This window comes from Centrocercus urophasianus, unplaced genomic scaffold (assembly GCF_019232065.1).
Source record: "Centrocercus urophasianus isolate 14NV4802_14NV808 unplaced genomic scaffold, USGS_Curo_1.0 seq_17, whole genome shotgun sequence".
NCBI classification, from domain to species: domain Eukaryota; kingdom Metazoa; phylum Chordata; class Aves; order Galliformes; family Phasianidae; genus Centrocercus; species Centrocercus urophasianus.
Genome location: NW_024884722.1, coordinates 27877114 through 27896505, shown reverse-complemented (window position 1 = coordinate 27896505; position 19392 = coordinate 27877114). Strand labels below are relative to the sequence as shown.

Below are 19392 nucleotides of genomic sequence, written 5' to 3'. Positions count from 1 at the left end.
ATACCTGCTGGCAATATTTGGTTACTGTGTCTATTATGCACTGATAAAAATGAAGTACTGGTCCCTGTGTTAGTTTGCTTATCAAACAATTTGCTCCCCTGGATTGTTTCTCTTTCTGAGGAAAGCACTTGGAAGATTTGTCATATATATGCATATGCACCTAAAAACAGTAACTGCACATATCAAGATGAATGGCTACATAACAGCACATACAAAATCTTTACTCAGCATATGCAAAGAGATGAAACTGGAACAACATTGTAGAGGTTTCTGCATTTTAACAAAGGAAGTTACACGGCAACTACTACAAAATTTGTTATAAAATGAACAATTCATACCCCATGTCAGTCTTGCACATTCTGTGGTGCAAGTCTGTTTCACTATCAATAACTGAAAAAGTATGTGTAGGTATTTGAAAGCAACAATAAGAATACAGTATCATTTGTCATAGAAAATGCATGGACTGCACAGGAAATTCAAAGAAAAAGTTATTCCCATGTGCCATGTTCTTAGAAAGGCCAAAATACACTTAAGTGGGTTCATACACTCCCTCCCTCCGTGCTGTTCCTCCATGTTTTTGATTGAGACTGAGTTGAGACAATCAGTTTGAAGTAAATTTAAAAAGTAATTTATCTTAAGTAACTTTAGTAAATGGCTTGAAAATGGGACTACTTTGCAGTGGACTCGTTTGACAGAAGATAATGCAGAAATACACAGGGCAAAATCCAAAACTAGTCTAGAACAGGAGTAAAAAGTGAATAGCTATACTTTTGCTTAAGAATGTTTGCTCGTCTGAACCTGATCTGTAAGTTTCCCCTGGTTTCAGAGCAACACTTTGTATTTATTTGCTCAATATTAAAAAAATACAAATCATGACTGGCCTCCTGAATGAAAGACCCCCTCAGAAAAGGGTAAAAACTACAAAGTTATCCCTTTTAAAGCCTTCATAAGAAATATCTATTCACTTTGCACTCTGCAGTGCTTCCTTAGGATTTTGTTAAGCATTAAAAATTATACTTACCAGTTGATGCTCTAATTGGTTGATTGTTTCATCCTTCTTCTTCAGTTCATCTTTAAGCTGCCTGATCTCATTCAATAAGTCTTCTGTCTACAAAAAGCATTAGGCAATATGAGTTTTTCCCTAAGGGCCACAATCTAAATCAACAGCTCTATAGGATATACAGCAGAGATTCATGGAACCCTAGCAGTAACATTAGCACAATCTTTCTTCATCTTATTTGCATGGTGAGATGTGGTAAGGAGTACAACCTATGAACAAAGAAACTTGAAGTCTTTTTTTTTTTTTTTTAAAAAAAAATTTAGCCAACTCACTCAATTTGCAGCCTGTGTAAGTAAATCATCTGCAGTTTTGATGTTTTGATGCTGACTCATCTGTTGTATGAAAAGGTAGGATCACAGAGAAAAAAGCCCTAACCATCAAACACTACCTCTAGTGGTACTTGCATGAGTAATATTAGACCATCTAAGGAACATGGAATACAAGCCAACAGAAAATCAAAGTACATAATTATAGTATTATTATGCTTCAAAGGAAACTTGGCCTTTTCAAACTTTAACAGTTAACAAATAGTGAGAAAAATCTTTCAGATGTTACTCTAAAGCCGATAATTCCCAGGACTGCTACTAACATAGAAAAGCAAAGTTATTTTAACTACCTAACTGTACTGCCATCTGTGAGTATTTTAGAAGGTCGAATAAACCATTCCGCTTAAAGAAAACTCAGATAATCTATAGATATAGCCAAGGAGGCTGTGGATGCCCCATCCCTGCAGGCATTCAAGGCCAGGCTGGATGTGGCTCTGGGCAGCCTGGTCTGGTGGTTGGTGATCCTGCACATGGCGGGGGGTTGAAACCAGATGATCACTGTGGTCCTTTTCAGCCCAGGCCATTCTATGATTCTATGACACACACATATCTGGTAGGTTTTCATAGATAGAAGAGGCACTACTTCACAAGACAAATACAAACAAGTTTGTATCCCTTATTCTGAGGAGTAAATCGGTGCCACTTACCTTAAAATAAGTTGATTCAGGTTCTTGTGGTTCTGGACTTGATGGTATCGAATGTGAGATGTCCTGGAGCGACACATTCTCATCATTCTGACAGAGAACAAGAACAAACTGTCAAAGTATTTGCTTAAATAACCCCTTTTCAAAGATATAAATACATCATCTCTCTGAAAAGCCTGTTACAGCACCTGAAGTCCCTCCCTGTTAGTTCTCCTGTTTTCCTTTCTCTGATATAAAAGCCTGCTTTGCAGCAGTGCATGTATACTGCCCAGAGCCATGAACAACCTCTCCTCACGAAGTAGCTGCAGCTATGTCAAAACATTGATTTTGTGCAAAAATTGGCCATTGTATTTAAATGCTTTAAATCAGGATGAAATAGTGATGCTGTGCCATTTCAAAAGCTTCATTTCCTTTAGATCCTTTCAAATATGTCTAAGTAACACCAAAATATGCAGCCAAGATACTTCAGCTAAATGTTCTTCATTAAAAGTAGTAACATTTACTACTGTGCAAGCAAATACAAAACTATTTCATGGTCATAAGAACTAAATAACAATTAGAAAAAACTATTAGTGTGAAAGAGCACTCTTTCCTCTTCTCGTTCTGAAACTAATCACAATAAGGAGAAATGCAAAAACCAGCAATGATATCAAAGGATAATTTTACTTGGATATATTGCGAAGCACTGACACTAAGAGCACATCCACAGGAAACACAAAACACGTAGATGATCACATCTCAAAACCTGTCTGAAACCACTGCAAGTCTGAGCCAGCAAGTCCACCCTCAAAAATCACCAAAATAAAACTGCAGCTCAAATACTAAAGATCAACTGTGAGGAAAAAAAAGATAGTCCTATTTATGCCCTTTAAGACATATGCTTCAGCCTTCCAACATGCAGTTTAATTCAATCCACAAGCAGCTGTGTGCCCCTGGGCAGACCACCAGCAGGAGACAGACTGATGAAGCAGTAATTTGCAATATATAGTTCTACAGCATTTTGAGATATTTTTCATTATTTTGCACAGTAATATCTTAAAGAACCTTACTTCATCCCGAACTTCTCTAAAATGCTAAAGTAAGGGAGCAACAATAATAAACATTGATAAAATCTGTCAACTTTAAATAACTATTTAAATTACTACACACAGAAAAAAATATAACCGGTGTCACAGTTGGAACTGTGAAGGATTCATTGTGGGAATGGGAAAATATAAAGCAAAATAAATGCACAAAGCCTCACAGCATTTAAAGCTCTACAGCTGGTATTTGTAGAATACCAATACAATGCACAAAACTGGACAAATAAAATGTTCTACAGCAGCAGATTATGACCCCAATGCAAACAGCGTAAGTCACACATTCTCTGGCAGTTCACCACTCACACCCTACACTGCACCTGACACTCACCAGCAAAGCAAGAGCCAAGTCCATCCGCACCAATTCCCTTACCCCTGTTCTAATCATTTTATTACATACCATAATCTCAGTGCAAGTGGGAAAGAACACAGATCTAACACCATCACTGTGTACCCCATTGTGAACATATATTGGACTAATCTGTGCAGATCTCCTTGCTTTGCTTTTTTCTCAATTGTGTTGCAACAAGAAAGGAGAAAGAAAGCAGTATGAATAAGAAGGCTTTCCAAGTACCGTGAAAAAGGGCAGGAATTAGAACAAAGAAGAATTTGCAAAACAGTGTAACTGGTTTAATGCTTGTTATTTTTGGTTGCCTAGAAATTATGCACCAAGACATCAACTTCGGGAAACTCGGACAGAACATATCACTTCAAACCCTAGGTTTGTGATACAGTTAAAAACCTTACACCTTGCAGTTACCTATAAAAGCTTCCAAGCTGATGCTTTTAACCCAACTGGATGCTTTTGTTTGACTTTGTTTTGCTTTTTGTTTTGTTTGTGTTTGTATGGCATTATTTTGTGCTTAGGTTTTGGCTTTTGTTTTGTTTTGTTTTTACAATAGTAGAATACATAATTCAGTATACTATGAATTCGCATTGAGAACAGTTGAACTAATTTCATTTGTGCCAAACATGGACAATGAATGCAAAAAACAGCAAAACAGCAACTCAAGATGGCTTATTAAGCATATCAAAATCAAATGCTTACCAAGCATACTGACAAATAAGCTACAACTTTAAACAAGCAAGGATAAAACATTTTAATTTCCTTAGCAGAAGACTGCTTTTGTGAAACAGCAGCATTGGGGAGAAAAGAAATAGCAATGTTTGTTACTATTTCCCAGATTTAAGGCTGCAATATCAATTAAAACATCAAACAATACAATCTAACTCTCTTGTTACAGTTACAATCAAACAGTACTTCCACTGTAGGCATGAGGCTAAGAGACTAATGCTGTACATGTTGACACATTTAGCCATGTAAGGAGAGTCTTTAGCTAGAGATTCATTTTCATAACCTGAAATATGTATCTATATATTTAATCGAGCTGGTTCTCAAGTAGCAATCAAGCAATTGACAATCAATGCAGTGTCAGATTACACCTTTTGCTTGATATTTTATCAGCAATCTACTTGAATCTACAGTGGTTTTCAGTTCAGTCACATTTACTGGAATTTCTCACTATTTCAGTCAACAGCAGCATCCACTGCAGCAAGTGCCCAGTTTTGGGTGGTCCCTGTGCAACAAACTGGGGGTAACCACAAGCTTTGAGAAGTGTCTAAAAGTGACTTACAGAATTAGAGCTGGAAGTCTGAAGCTGGAAACTTACAAAATACAACAGCAAGATTTAGAAAATCATCCCAAACTTATTAACAATTACTTAAAGGAAACAGGTTGAGGGAGTGGGAAAAAACACCCACACAAACTCCCTATAATCACTGAGCATTCAAAACAAAGTTGGTCCTGAAAAAAAAAAATTACCCCTGTTTTTTTGAAAACTGATGTCAACAGATGTTACAGCATTCCTACAACATCTGTAACATTTTAGTATTTCTCTGCACTATCTTCCATGCAGGATTTTTTTTTTTCAGCTAAACGTACATGTAAGATCACAGGTAGAACTCCTGAAAGAATACCCTTCTCTCTTGTGTTCTAGAAGACAACTCCTACACTGGCTCACAGAAAAATAAGCTCAAACCTTGAAGGCCATAGCTTTCATTACACTGACATATTTTGGATTCTTCTATTAAGTAGTAAACTCTATTCATTAGAAGCAAATTAATTTTCAGTAATTATCTTGTGGTTCCTTACAATGTAAGCTGTGTTTTCAACATGCAGGATTTTAAAAGAACATACTGCCAGGAACATAATTTCAAGTGGAGAATTTTTTGAGCACTGTAACAACTACAGCTCATGAAAAAGCTGAAAAATAACAAAGTTTAAGGCTTTTTGGGCTGTTGATTCTCAAGCAGATTACAGAAAGATTCCAAGTTTCCTGCACTACAAAATGATCACTTGAGTAGCTTCATTTGCTAGTTCAGCATTATTGTAAATAAGCCAACAGAAAACTGTTCATCAAGTAGAGGGTGCTATTTGCCTGCTTACCACTTGACATTTTAATGTGCATTTGACTTTGGTTTCATTAAAATATTACCATGAATGTCACAGTTTCAATTGTCTATCACCAAACACTGTTAAAACAACAGCCCAATAGATAACAACTGTTAAAACAACAGCCCAATAGTAACCAACAGTCTGAAGCTACGATATGCCTTTTTTTTTTTTTTTTTTTTTTGCTGTGTTGCCTATTTCTTTAGCTCTCCTTGTTTTTAAGGGTTTTAGAAAAAAATCAGGACTAAAGAAGAACAAACAAAATCCACCTAACCAAACACATCTCCACCACATTTCCCCTTTCTCTTAAGTGCATTCCTACTTCACAAATCATCAGTAGCCTGAACCCTTATTTCAAATTCCATAATTTAGCACCAGTTACTTAACAAAGTGGGTCAGTGAGGAAGGTAGCTTTTAGCTCACACAGCACACAGGAACAGCCAACTGGCAGGTTGTAGACAAATCCACCCACCATCCCCTTTCTGGGACTAGCAAGCACCTGCACTAAGCTGTGTTTTATCCACAGAGAATTCCATACAGGCAGAACATGGTGGCAGGAGCATCTGCAACTAGAAACTGTGGTTATGGAAATACATTGCTGCTCAAGTTTTCTAGCAGTCTAAGCAAATAATTCACTTGCCTTCATCTAGTGTTTTACTGGCCAAATTAAAAAAGATTACAAAGGACTATTTACAGAACTGGCCTTGTGAATTCCCATCAGTAGTTGTGCAGAGTTACAGAGTATGCTGCATCTAAACCACATCAACAAACTCCCTACCCAGCTAATGCGAAATATCCTGTAACACCCAAAACTGCACCAGCACTAACTTCAAGACAGACTCCTAATCACTGAGTGAGGCACAGCCCTGAACTTAAGCTGATTTATAAGCCTTAGCCACATTATTCTGTAGTTTGCGCAGACCTTGTCAACGTAGGGACACACATTTTATCTTCCTCAGTGCAACAATTTCCACTTTGCTTCCACTGTCAAAATTTTCTTCTCATGTTGGCTGCACAGTAAAACAATTATTTTTATTTATTTTACAATTACACACATTCTGCCCTATCTTATTCACTCTCTCGTTGGCTACTGATTTTCCCAGGCTTCTAATTTATTCTAATTTACTTCATTTCTGACTTGTCATTCTCTTTTGGTAGCTCCTCTTTAAATGTCGCTCAATTCTTTCAAATCACTGAGCTCAAGTCACTGTGTTTCACTAAAAGTACTGACAGTCTAACCATCCAGTATTAGTCAGCTTATCGATCACCTTTTTACTGCACAGTAATTGAACACTTCTAGTTAATTCAGGCTCTGAAGCTCGCCTTCCCTTACTTTCTCAAACTTCAGCTCCCCATATTCATTTTCTTTGTTTTAATTCAGTTCCTGCTTGAGTAAGTGGAAGGTCCTGACTATTTCTTCTGTCTGTGCTTCCATCATGTCTCAGACAGAGCGAGGAAAACTAAATTAGTAGTGCTGCATTTTGTACTGTAATCAAAGTATAGCAGATTCCTATTGGTATTCGTTTTTCTACAGAGCACTAAATTCAAACTAAATTTTCCCAGTATAAACCAAGACCTTATTCTGTTAATGCCATTAGTCCTCCACTTTCCACTGAAGCAAAAAGTAATGATTTAGAGGAGAGTCAGCAGATGAGCATTTGGACAGATCCTATAAGATTCACTTGCCAGCTGGAAAAATCTGCTATGTAATACAGATGGTGCACTCTGAAAGTAATTTGTGTGAAAGGTTTCTGCATATATAACAAGACATTCTCAAGTAATTGTACATTTCTGTTCTACTGTTATTACTAATGACTAGGCATGATTAAGTTCCCTTCATATTAGCAACAACAAGTTGCAGGACTACGTAACAGCTAATCACCACCCATTCCTAATATACAGCACAACCCTACAGCAATACACAGCAGATATTTCCAGTGTCCCACATTGTTGGCTTGTTGTTTTTTGTTTTTTATTTTTTTTTCTTTTTTCCCCTGCTATCACTTAGCTTACAGTTTCAAAATACACAAAACCAGAAGACAAACAATGACAGTCTTCAGAACATTCTGCAGTTCCCCTACTGGGTAGTAACAGAGAAATAATAACTACGTTCCTACGACAGTAGCAAATTTCAGCTAGGAATTTACTCCAGAAAACAGCCAACTTCAGAAAACAGCATAGCAAAATATTAGTTAACTACTGGTTTCTTCCTCCAGATGAAGCAAAATCCATTACAGTTCTTAACTCCATCTGAAGATGGTTTTAAACTGCCAGTGTGTAATATAAGGTGAGTTACTACATAGTATTTTGACAGAGGAAGGATTTATTTCATGGGCTTTTTAAATTACACAATGTAAGACTGCATTTAAAGTTGACTTTCAAAAGTGTCCATGCTAGTAAAAGTTACTGAAATCATGATTAAAATTTAACATCTCACAACAACCACTGAGCAACTGCACACATGCAGTTCAGACATCATTATATTCCTAAAAAGTGCAACTTCCAATTAAAAAATTAAAGATGTGTCCAGAAAGAGTGCACTTAGCTGCTGACTTAAATACACAACTGTCAAATCCAGCCGAGGTTAATCAGTGAGGCAAACTATCTCATGGTTAAGAAAAAAATAAAACAACCACCACAGTTACAAGTTATACACAACAAAGAGAAGCCTTTGTATTTATTTTATCAATTAAGTCTGTAGCTGTCTTGTTTTCAGGACTGCTGTGACAAAGGAAAATATCTCTGATAGATCTCACCAGAATCAAAGAGAACACAATTATATACTTTAAAGGAACAAGTGACTTATGGGTTTAATCCCTCAGCAAAAATATACTGGCACACTTGGAAATTTCACACCAGACTTCCTTTCCCCATTCACACTTGCTCATACAGTTGAAACATTCATATCTGACATATTACAACAAGAGTTTGTTGCAATTACAGCATATTACAACAAGTATTTGAAAAACAGAATTTCTTTTCCATTAACGAAAGCTACATTGAAAAGAAACATTTTCATAAGCCTACACATCTCATGTTTTAGTCCTCCTTAAAATACAAGTGCTTATTTGAGATAAGACAAGGTGGGGGGCATCACTGCTGCTGTTTCTGAGAGGAATTACTACAGAGGATGGTCAGCCCTTACCTATCAAAGGCTCCAGTGCACTTGGAGTGAGACAATTAAGGAAGCAGTGGCATATTACTTCTGTAGCCTCAATCTAGAGCAACAAGTTTAAGACATTAAGGAAGAAGCAAGCAACCTTTAAGATCAAAGTAAAGCATATTTACTATTAGGTACACAAATGAAGTACCTTAGCCATTATTTAAGAGGCTTCAAATTCTAGATGCCACTTAATACTAGTCACTGACTGCTTACAACAGAAAGTTAGTGATTCAGTTAAGTTTTACGTAGGAACATGTGCCAGCAGCTCAACATCTTCCTGCAAATAATTAAACTGCATTTAGTGCAAGAAGGTACATTGTTCCCTCTGTGTAAGTCGATACAACATAACTGCAAAATTACAGAAGTTCACAATTAGCACAGTAAAGATTTAAAAAAAATCTGCATAAGATAAACCCCCTAATTGGTACTTCAGTGTTTTAAGATAGAATGATAGCAGCATGTGAGAAGCAAGCAGACAGCATGTGAACTGCTGGCATTGCTATCCTGGTAACAAAGAGTTCAGACAAGGCTCAACTGCTCTAACTCCCTTATTCTTGCAGGCAGAATGCTGAACACAACATGAAACCATGTTGATGCAGCTCTGTTATTTAAAGATACTCTAAATATGGCAATATGAACTACAGTCACAGCAATGAATGCAGAACAGCACGAGTCTCTCCAGGAGCCTCCTAGGTATACGTTTGCTACGCACTATGCTCTGTAGTATGGCATACCACAGTTTATCACTTGTATAACAACTTCAAATACAACTTTAAGAAAAAAAAACTTCTCACACCTTAGATCTGAATATAGCTCTACTCCCACCCCAATTAGAAACATTCCTAAAATCAAATCTAGAAACGTGAAGTTTGCACATTTCATAGCATAGATGCCACCTCTAAGAACTTTTGCTTCCTTTACTAAAGCTTGCACTTGAGAGAAGCTCTGACTTCATCTTGCTTTTCTACATACCATAAGATTGCCACATTACCCAAACTGAGTTCTAGTCCTTGATCAGTGCTCAGTTTGAGAACAATTACACAAACTTTATTCATAATCAAGGGGGAAAAAATACGCAAAGCTTTTAGTGCTCTTATTACAATACTAACTTTTACAGCAACAGTGGTAGAAATCAAACTTTTGGCAAAAGAAGCAGCAGATTAAGAATGTACAAGTTAGGAATAACTAATTTCTAAGTTTGTTTTTGTTTTTAAACAAGATGACTTGTCACTTTACTGAGAAGCCTATTATAAATTAGACCAAGACTTCAAATACAGTACTCTGCAAGGCCCCCACGCTATTTGGCTCTAACTTGCACACCTTTATACATTGAACTTCAAGCACACATCATTTGCCTAGTTGTTTCATTATCCTTGTGTTAAAGGCATTAAGAGCTCTGGCTAAGAAGTCTTCTGCTATCTTGTACACTCATCACACGCTTGAGGCTGTTGGAAAGCACAGCCTATGCTGCCTGCTGCTCCAACACGAGGCCCTAAGAACACATCCTCCCTAACGCTGTTATTTTTTGTACAATTGTACCCCTGATTTCATCACTGGAAAAACATCTCTAGCATTCCTGGTTACCATGGGAAGGAAATGCTCACATTTCTCAAAGGCAGAGTCATAACCTCCCATTAGCCTCACAACTGAGTTGCTTTTTGTTTTGCAGTGTTTTACTTTTAAGGCACAAATTTCTTTTTGTTATATTGTGCTGTTAAGAGAAAAACTGCAATAAACAAAGAAAATATCACACATTCTTCAGTGCTAACAGGTAAATGGGTCCAAAAGATTCTCAGTCAAGCAGAGGTGAAATGAAAAAGCTCTAAAAATTTATGACAACACATAGGTAAGGTTAAGTTTCAGTACTTCCAAAAGAGCTGACCTAGCAGGACTTGCAGAGCTTCCTGCTGAAATAGCAATGATTAAAAGAGTGAAGAACACAAAGCTTTTTTCATGATTATTATTAAAAGAAAAAGCTACTACCACTGAACAAATTTGCATTTGGCAAGTCAATATGATTGATTTTTATTTTTTTTATTCCTAGCTTTTTAGGATCTTATTAAATAAAAGACTGTCTTCATATCTACTGATTAATTTCCCATTATTTCCACAGAGAAGCAGAATACCGATATTTTTGTATTCAGTAAAGTGCTGAAATGTCAGAAAAGTGCTACTTTAAAATAGCAATGAAAAGTGTATGCTTTCTTAAACACTGTAAAAATCAATGTGTGCAGAAAATGGCAGTCTAATAGGACCAGCTGAGCAGCCCATCTGGGCTGTACATATTGGCTTTCATTCCATTTAAGCAGCTCACCTGGTGCAGTAATCTCTTCAGTTTCAATAACTGAGTTTTCACAGCTGTGCAGTCTTGGACCATGTGCCGAAGTGTCATCTCATCCAGCATCACAGTATTCTCCGGTAAGCTCACCAGCTGTCTAGGAGCCTGGTAAAAATTTGGTGTGCCATAGCTTTCAAAGTGACCAACAGAAGACTCTAGGTAGTTTGATTCCCTGATAAAAATAAACATATATCTATTTATACATATATTTATATATAGATGCACACACACAGACACACACAAGGCTAACAAACTAGAGCTAGGGAGCATTTAGTAACACAAACTTATGTAACATGGGCTATATTTATGTGCTGTAGTATACAAATGAAAAAAAGAATCAGAAAATGCCAGTGCTTTTTCATTTTCCTTCCCACTCACATAAATCTCTCACAGGCTAACAACTACAGCACCCTAAAACCACTTGGCTCATCACTATTCCTATAAGTTCATTCATGCAAGCTAGCCTGTAAGATCTATAGGACTAAATTTATTTTAAAAATGAAGTAAAAAACTGTTCACACTTGAAACATGAAATTAACAAGACACTAATTTTCACACAGATACAGTAATTTAAGCAAGCATTTACAGTACCCTGTGAAGACAAATAACAAACCACACTTCCAAGTAGGTTCCAGCTCAAGTTAAAACATTCTCATTTCAATTAGCTGAGTTTCACAAAGAAATCATCAAATCTCAGTGGTGCTCCCACTTCGGCATACTATCCACAGACACTACCCAGAATCACTTGACATTCCTTAGTGACAAAAGAGATTTCTCAAAACAAGAAGAGAAAAGAAAAATCCTTTACCTGTTCAAATCATTTTTACCATGAATATAGTGCTCAGTATGACCAAGATGATAGTGATCTTGTGCATTCCACCGCTGCTGTGGTGCTCTTTTCCAGAATCCTTCCTGATGTTGCCTAGCATTTCTGTCTTGTCTATCGTAACGGCTCATATTTTCACATTCATCTGCAGGGAAAAGAAATTAGAAAAATATATAGAATTTGTTCTCCAGAATCATGTAAATAAAATGTTTACTACCTGCTGACAGCAGATGCAGTGCTTTTTTTTTTTTCCCCCCTCCCAAGAACAGTCAAGCAGATCTCTGTAATGAGGTTGGGATTTTACTAGCATACAAAACTTTTAAGAAGAAAAAGAGTAACCTGTGGCAGAATTAGAGGTCAGCCTTTAAAGTATTTCAGGTCTAAGACAATCATTTGAAGGAAATAGGGCTACAGGAATGGGAAAAAATATTCAAATAATCTGAGGGAACATATTCCTCTCTTATAGACAGTATCTTCAGGTTTTTAAGAAGTTACAACAACTGACAAACAGAAATATGGTAATTTTAGAGAAAGGTCAGTACTTTGTTACAGAACAAAACAATTACTTAATACGCCTACGTATCTCATTCTAGAAACTCCTCTGTTTCTACTTGAGAGAATTTTAAACTTTAGTTACCAGGACAATAAGCACAATTTAAAACAAGCAAACCAAATCATCTCTTTGAAACACTAACTTCTGCAAAGCAAAGGAAATTCCACAAACTTCTGAAGTGAGCAAATGCTGTATTTGGCAACAGCTCGTAAGCCACTAGAAACAAAGCCAAAGCAAACGCTCTCCTGCCATTACCCTGTCTCTCTCACTTACCCAACGAGCTTCTCCTCACATCGTCAGTCCTTTGCTAGAAGAATCAAACTACACAACAGGACATTGTTTTGCTCGGCTGCCTACTCAGCCATAGCCGCGCGAGACGCTCATAAACAGGCCTTCCTTCCTGCTGCGCTCCCAGCCTGCGCCTTGGTGGGAAGGGAGCCCAGTTTTACCCTGTGATTTAAGGCTGCCATCCTCACACACTGCATACTTGTTGAACTAGAACGGCTGCTATAAATAGTGACCGAGCAGCATCCTGGACTCCAAAATGAAACAAGGGGAGTTTCTGTTGACCTGGGGAGTCTAATAGGCTGACGTCACTGTAGCTGCACACAAGTATGGAAAAGGGGTCGGCAAGGAGCGCTGCCAAACAAAACAAGTGCTCATATCATACAATTCAGTCTTTTTTTTTTTTTGGTTTGTTTGGGTTTTTTGCTTGTTTTTAACATCAACTAGATCAACAACAACCAAAATTTAGGTAATAAAGTAACTTGTACACTTAAAATAACAGAATATTTGTTTTCCATCAGAGGCATCCTTCTACAGCTTGCACTGCAGGGAAGTCCAAATAGGTCAAAGCAAAATAACCCTCCAGTAAGTTATGACACTCTTACGATTTTTCTGCTTTGGAGAACAAATTGAGATGTTAAATAAAAACACAAGAATATTAACAGAATAAAATTCACTTTTTCAGTAGTCCTATTTATTGAAGGGAAAGCATAAGATGAATCAGTTTCAGGCTATTCTGAAATCACCAAATCTTCAGCAGAGAAGCAATTATGGCACAGATATCTAATTTATTCCACATTAATTTCACTTCAAAAAAAAAAAATGCAAAAAAGTAGTAATTAACTAACATTGATCCCAAACATTACTTTCTTCACCTGAACCACTGACTCAGTCAGTCCAGATTGCTGTAGTTACATGATATATTCCAGCTAAATGAACACCACTGACACTTGAATAGCAGTGTGAGTACAGATTTATTATTGCGATGCAATTAAGAAAGCAGTAAAATAAAAACAGTACATCACCTGTCTCTAGATTGAATGGCAAATTAATTTTTTATGTTTGTGGCAAACATTCATCTTCAAAACACATGTATTTTGAACAGTTTTCAAATTAATTTTAAATGGAATTACTGATGCAGATGCATTGCATGTTTCATAAACAAGGAAATTTACCAAAAACTTGATCTTCCCCTTATAATTGCTTCTGAGTTTTTGCAACAAGATAACAATTACCATTATTGAAAGAATAGTTAGTGCATAACCACTGGCACTGTGAGCAATCCCCTATGCTTTTTTATTCGTTCCAGAAAATGACAATAAAAATCTTAAGCAAATGGGCCGAAAAGCTGAATTATACCAAACAATCATCACTAAGTATCAACAAGTTTAGTAACAAGCACACATTAAAAGTGATCTGCAGCAGAAATTAGGTCAGCCTTTGTAATATTTCAGGTCTAAAAAAATCATTTGGAGAAGGCACGGCTATGGGGAAGGAAGAAAAATCACAGAAAAAAAAAAAAAAAACAAAAAACCCCAATATCTTCATGCCTTTAGAAAGTTTAGAAAAACACACAAAGATATTTAAGTAGGTAGCTAAAAAAGGTTTAGAAAGCTCCCAAAATTTTCAGTGTCATTTGTACAGGGCAGGGCACTACTGTGGTCCACATCCAATGTTTCTGTTCAGTTTAAGACATGCTGGCCTCCACTGAAATGGGAAGTGTAGGTCAGACCTTTGGTCAACAGCCAGCAACGATTCTTAAGAGCAGGTCAGGAATGACCAAAACCAAATGCCTGCAACTCTCCAGATAGGATTTGATAAAGAATGATGGCATTATTTACCTGAACCAGTTCATTCTGGTTTGAATTTGTACTATTTTAGTGGCATCTATTGTCTCCATTAAAAGGTTACCAGAACTTAACAACAGAAGCAGAATAGAAGATTCTTCAATATATTGCTATTTAAAACCTAAGACTACTGTAACAGAGTCATATAGAATATACTAGGATATAGTTGTTATTTTGTATAAAAAAAAAAAAAAAACTACCTAAAAAAAATTACACTGTCATTCACCAAAGCTAAGTAGTAAAATTTGTAGTAACATTTTCAAACATAGCTGATGCAGGGGACTGAAGGCTTAAGTTACCACAAAATAAACTTCAAACCTCCAACAGCTTAAAGGCAGTCTGCAACAAAGTTTGTTTGGCTTACTTTTATTTCTTGTTTTATAAAAGGCAGTAAGTTTTGTAGATTCAGATTTGAAGTTTGTTGTATTAAATCCTGCATTTCAGCAAAGAAAAAAGCTAACCAAATTTAAAAAAAAATTTGAAGCAAGCATCATCTTACTGAAGAAGTCCGAAGAATAAAATTCAACAAATGCAATTTGACAGTAAAAACACTTGGGTACTCAACTAACCTTTATCATGAGGTGGGTCTTCAGGCAGGTCTACATCAAGCATGAGATCATCATCTTCAAGATCACAGGAATCAAGATTGTTCAAGATATCCTACAAGAAAACCACAAATTGAGGTGTTTTCATATACTTTGTTCCATTGCCATAGAGGCTTACTTCAAAGCTTTGCTACATTTGTATTAGATACAACATCTGAGGCAGTGAACAGCCACTTCTCCTTAAGGCCAAGACCAGACTTACCTGAGACTACAGCAACTAATCATCTTTATACTCATCTTAGGTCAGTGATACTGATAACAGCACTAGATAGAAAGATTAAAGCAATTTCCTACCTTGGACCTATGCAAATCTCCAAGTAATTTTCTATTCATTATTATTCTGCCTGCATTTTAAAACTGATTTTGCTCAGTTGGAATTCAGAGACAACTTTGCGGGAAGATGATGTTAAACTATTAAACTATCTTGTTCCAGCACTCATGTCACACTGATCAAAAGTTAATCACAAAGGAAAGGTGTAGGGAACCTGTAGTATCTTGATTTAAACATCAGGAAGTTAAGAACTCTGCTCCTCTAAATGTAGGCTTGACTGAAGGATTAAAGACCAATTTATTCAGAAAAGAAAAAAAGAATGGGGAAGAATGTTTTCTAAACAAATACGGAGCCGAACTGAATCTTCCTATTTTCAAAGCTAAACATAATGCCAATACCAGACACTTGTGTTTTGAACACCTATTCTTGACAGAAATACACACTGTCTTTTCTTGAATACTGTTAAAAGGAAATACCTCCATTAAATCTAATAACAACATTCCACAATTTCCAGCAATCACAGATTTTCTCAGGCAGTGGCACACTTATCTTACAGCAAGAGACAAAACGCAATTGCAAAGTATAATTGATTAACTCCATTAACCTATTAGCTTCTACTGCACCTTTCAGGTGTCATAACTCTGACACCTTTTGACTCAATTTAAATGTCTAGACACAGTATTTTCAGATTAAGATTTATTTAGCTGCCATATTTCAGCATAAATAATAACCTAAAGTTAAGTCAAATATTATTTCCCTAAAATAAAGAATGGAGAGGCCTCTATAATCCTTTAAATGCTACCAAAAGCATCTTTGGATCCACAAGAAAAGCAACAGTACCTGAACACGTTTCTGGCTTTTAAGGAAACTTTGGTGTGGAACAGCAGCAATACCTAGTAAATACCTAAACATGTCAGTCCCTCACTGACCAAACACACTTCTAAGGTATTGATGAGATCATCGTGTTCCAGCACCTTTTTCAGCCAGCAAAACTTAAAACAGTTTACAGCACTAAGCACTGTTGCCCTTTGTCTTTAATGCTATGCTTCATATAAAGCTGTTTCTGAAGTCACCATGAACTGTTGTGTTGCAGAGATTATGTTAGTAGTTCAAAAAAAAAAAGGCCATCAAATGTTAGAACCAAATGGAATCATGCTCCATTCAGAAATGCGGCCAGTCAGGTATTTCAAAGAAAAACAAATGTAATGTCAGCAAAGCCAAGTCTGTCAAACAAACAAAAAAGGCTAGCCCCTCCTTCTCTAAAAATACTAGCAGCAGAAAAAAAAATATCAAGAGGCTGTAGAATACTTTCAACTGAGCAGGCAGGTGCTGGATGCTGCTAGCACTTGTGGCTGGAAAGCCACATGAACACCAAAGTGCAGTACTTGATCAGAGAACACAGCCTCTGTTTAACAAGACTGCTCAAAGAAAGAAACTTATTGCTACTAAGTGACTACACAAAGCAGGTCTAAGGAAATTGTTAACAGTCACACAGCTCTAAAGCTCTTGATCTCTGTTTTCTAGTATCCCACAAATAAAAGCCCTGGCCTTAAGGTCTAGGATTATACTCATGTATTTCACATCCATTTCTTTCCTAAGAACAGAATTGCAGATTTTTCTTAGCCTTATCACTACATCTAAAGTCAATTCATAGGAGCAATAGTGAAAACCATTAAGTTTAAATACTGTATTGCTGATTACTTTCTGGATAATAAGCTGTTCTGTAAATATTTCACTGTATACTTGCATACAGATCATCAACACAGTGCAAAACACTGTTCACATGGAAAGCTATCCCTCTGCTGGCTATTTTTCAGATGTACTGATAGAAAGGAAGAACACTGATAGGCATCTCTGCACTGTTGATCCATCTGTTCTGCAGTGGTTCTATAGCATTCATACAGTACTCCCATTTGATTACAAATGTGCAAAGAGCAAAGCATATTTTAAGACTTTTTTTTTGCATGACAGAACAGCAAACATTGTCCGCTTCTGCAACAGGATGTACTTCTTGACTTAAGAGAAAGGCTTTGTGACACACGATGAAAGCAGTTAACATCCATTTGGTAAAACATGAGCTATATAAAAGGAAGGTGGAATACTTGAGAGAGAACCACTTCTGTTCACTGTATTTCAAAGTCCCGTGTGGATAACATTGTTTACGTGTGGTTCTTTAAGCATTCACAGGCAAGGAACACAGTATCAGAGCGTCGTGAATAATAAACGTACACAGAAAAACTTCCAGAGAAATGGAAGTAATTTAAAGAAAATGTGATTTTAGCATTCAGACTACAGATGCATAGTTATTTTTCTATCCACTAATTTACACTTTTCCAGAAACTCAAGGATTTTTAACCAACTTTTTTTTTTTTTTTAAAGGCAGTGAAACATAGGTGTTTGAGGGGCAAGTTCAGTTTGTTAGTTGACAAATTGTTTCTATACCACATTTGGATCATCAAAATTAGCAGGAAAAGCATTGTTTTCCTCTACTATGGGAACCTCAGTGAAGATGACACATTAGTTCCGTGCCCAAAAACACTTAAAGAACCATAGATATTACTGTGCAAAAGCATTTGCACAAAAGTGAAGCATGCCAGTTTTAACTAATAAACCTGGATAGGCCACTTTGCTCTCTGAATCAGAGCTTCAGAAGTCCAACGATGTCAAACAAGGTCAGCACTTGAGATGCCAAAAATACTTCTCTGTCAACAGCACATTTCATCATGTTTCTCTAATTATACATTACTGAACTACACTGAGGAAACTCCATGCTAGAAAACAAAGCTCTGAATACAGAATTTTTGCAATAGCTGCACCGCATGTGAATTCTCTAAGTATTTTCTACTGCTATCTACTTAGATGCAGATAAATGCAGACACGCTTTGTAAATGAAGTGTTAGCACTGCCATCTTGAAATAGCTGAGAAAACCTGCAGGCTTCATGTGCTCATTAGTACTTATCAAAATCTGCATTTACAGACTCCAGTTGTTATTCTTACTGGTGCATAATGAACTTAACTGCACCACGGAAACACTGTTAATATGAGAACTTAGCAGCTATTATCATCATGCTACTCTGGGCAACAATCTCAAAACAGACAGTAAAGAAACATTTCAAAATGCATCACTGTGAACCCTACCAAATATTACATGTTTTAGCACTTATGAGGATTTACTGTAAGAGATGAATCCCATTTTATTTGTGCAGCTGAAAGAAACAGTACCTATTAAAAGCTGATAGTCAACCAGGCAAGAAGCAGCTCCCCTGCCACAGTTAGCTTTGGTGCAGCTTCACCTTGAGCACTGTGTGCAGCTGTGGCCTCCAAAGCATAAAAAGAATAGTAAGGACCTTGAAAGCACCCAGAGGAGGGCAATGGAACTGATAGCAGAGCTGCAAGACATCCTGCAGGGAGAGGCTGAGGACAAAGTGGAGATGAGAAGGCTGAGAGGTGACCTCATCGCTCTCAGCAGCTCCCAGAGCAGGGGAAACACAGGCTCTGCTCCTGGGAACTGATGGCAGGACACAAAAGGCACAGAGCTACACCAGGGGAGATGCAGACTGGGCATCAGGAAATATTTCTTTACTGTGAGGGTGTCAAATACTGAAACAGGCTTCCTAGAGAGATGCTAGATGCTTCAAGTCTGTCAGTGATCAAGAGACCTTAGGAAAATGCTTTCATTCATTTAACTTACTGTTAGCACTGAAGTTGATATTTTTAAGTCCCTCAGAAATGAGCTATCCTACTTTATAGTAACTTTGCAAGTTTGTATAGCATTAGATTTTCCAAGATGGTACAACTTAGAAAGAGATACATGTTTGGAAGTGTTAAATCTCATCCAACTACAATGGCGTTGCCTAGCTGTCCCTCTAGACAGGTTTTCAACTGAATACTTCAGTAAGTGAAGAAAGCACCATTGTCTGTGTAACAACAAAAGCTCTAGAG

At 36.9% G+C, this 19392-nt stretch overlaps 1 protein-coding gene across 3 annotated transcripts in view; it reads right to left on the bottom strand.

Annotated features, from left to right (window-relative positions):
• Nucleotides 1-19392, bottom strand: part of CCSER2 (coiled-coil serine rich protein 2) — a 70898-nt gene that overhangs the window by 25462 nt on the left and 26044 nt on the right. For all 3 annotated transcript variants that reach the window (XM_042818163.1, XM_042818165.1, XM_042818164.1), the window contains exons 4-8: nucleotides 15143-15233; nucleotides 11871-12033; nucleotides 11039-11234; nucleotides 2034-2120; nucleotides 1022-1108 (exon numbers count right to left, since the gene is read on the bottom strand). In XM_042818163.1, the coding sequence (XP_042674097.1) occupies nucleotides 1022-1108; nucleotides 2034-2120; nucleotides 11039-11234; nucleotides 11871-12033; nucleotides 15143-15233 (624 nt within the window). The remainder of the gene's footprint in view (nucleotides 1-1021; nucleotides 1109-2033; nucleotides 2121-11038; nucleotides 11235-11870; nucleotides 12034-15142; nucleotides 15234-19392) is intronic.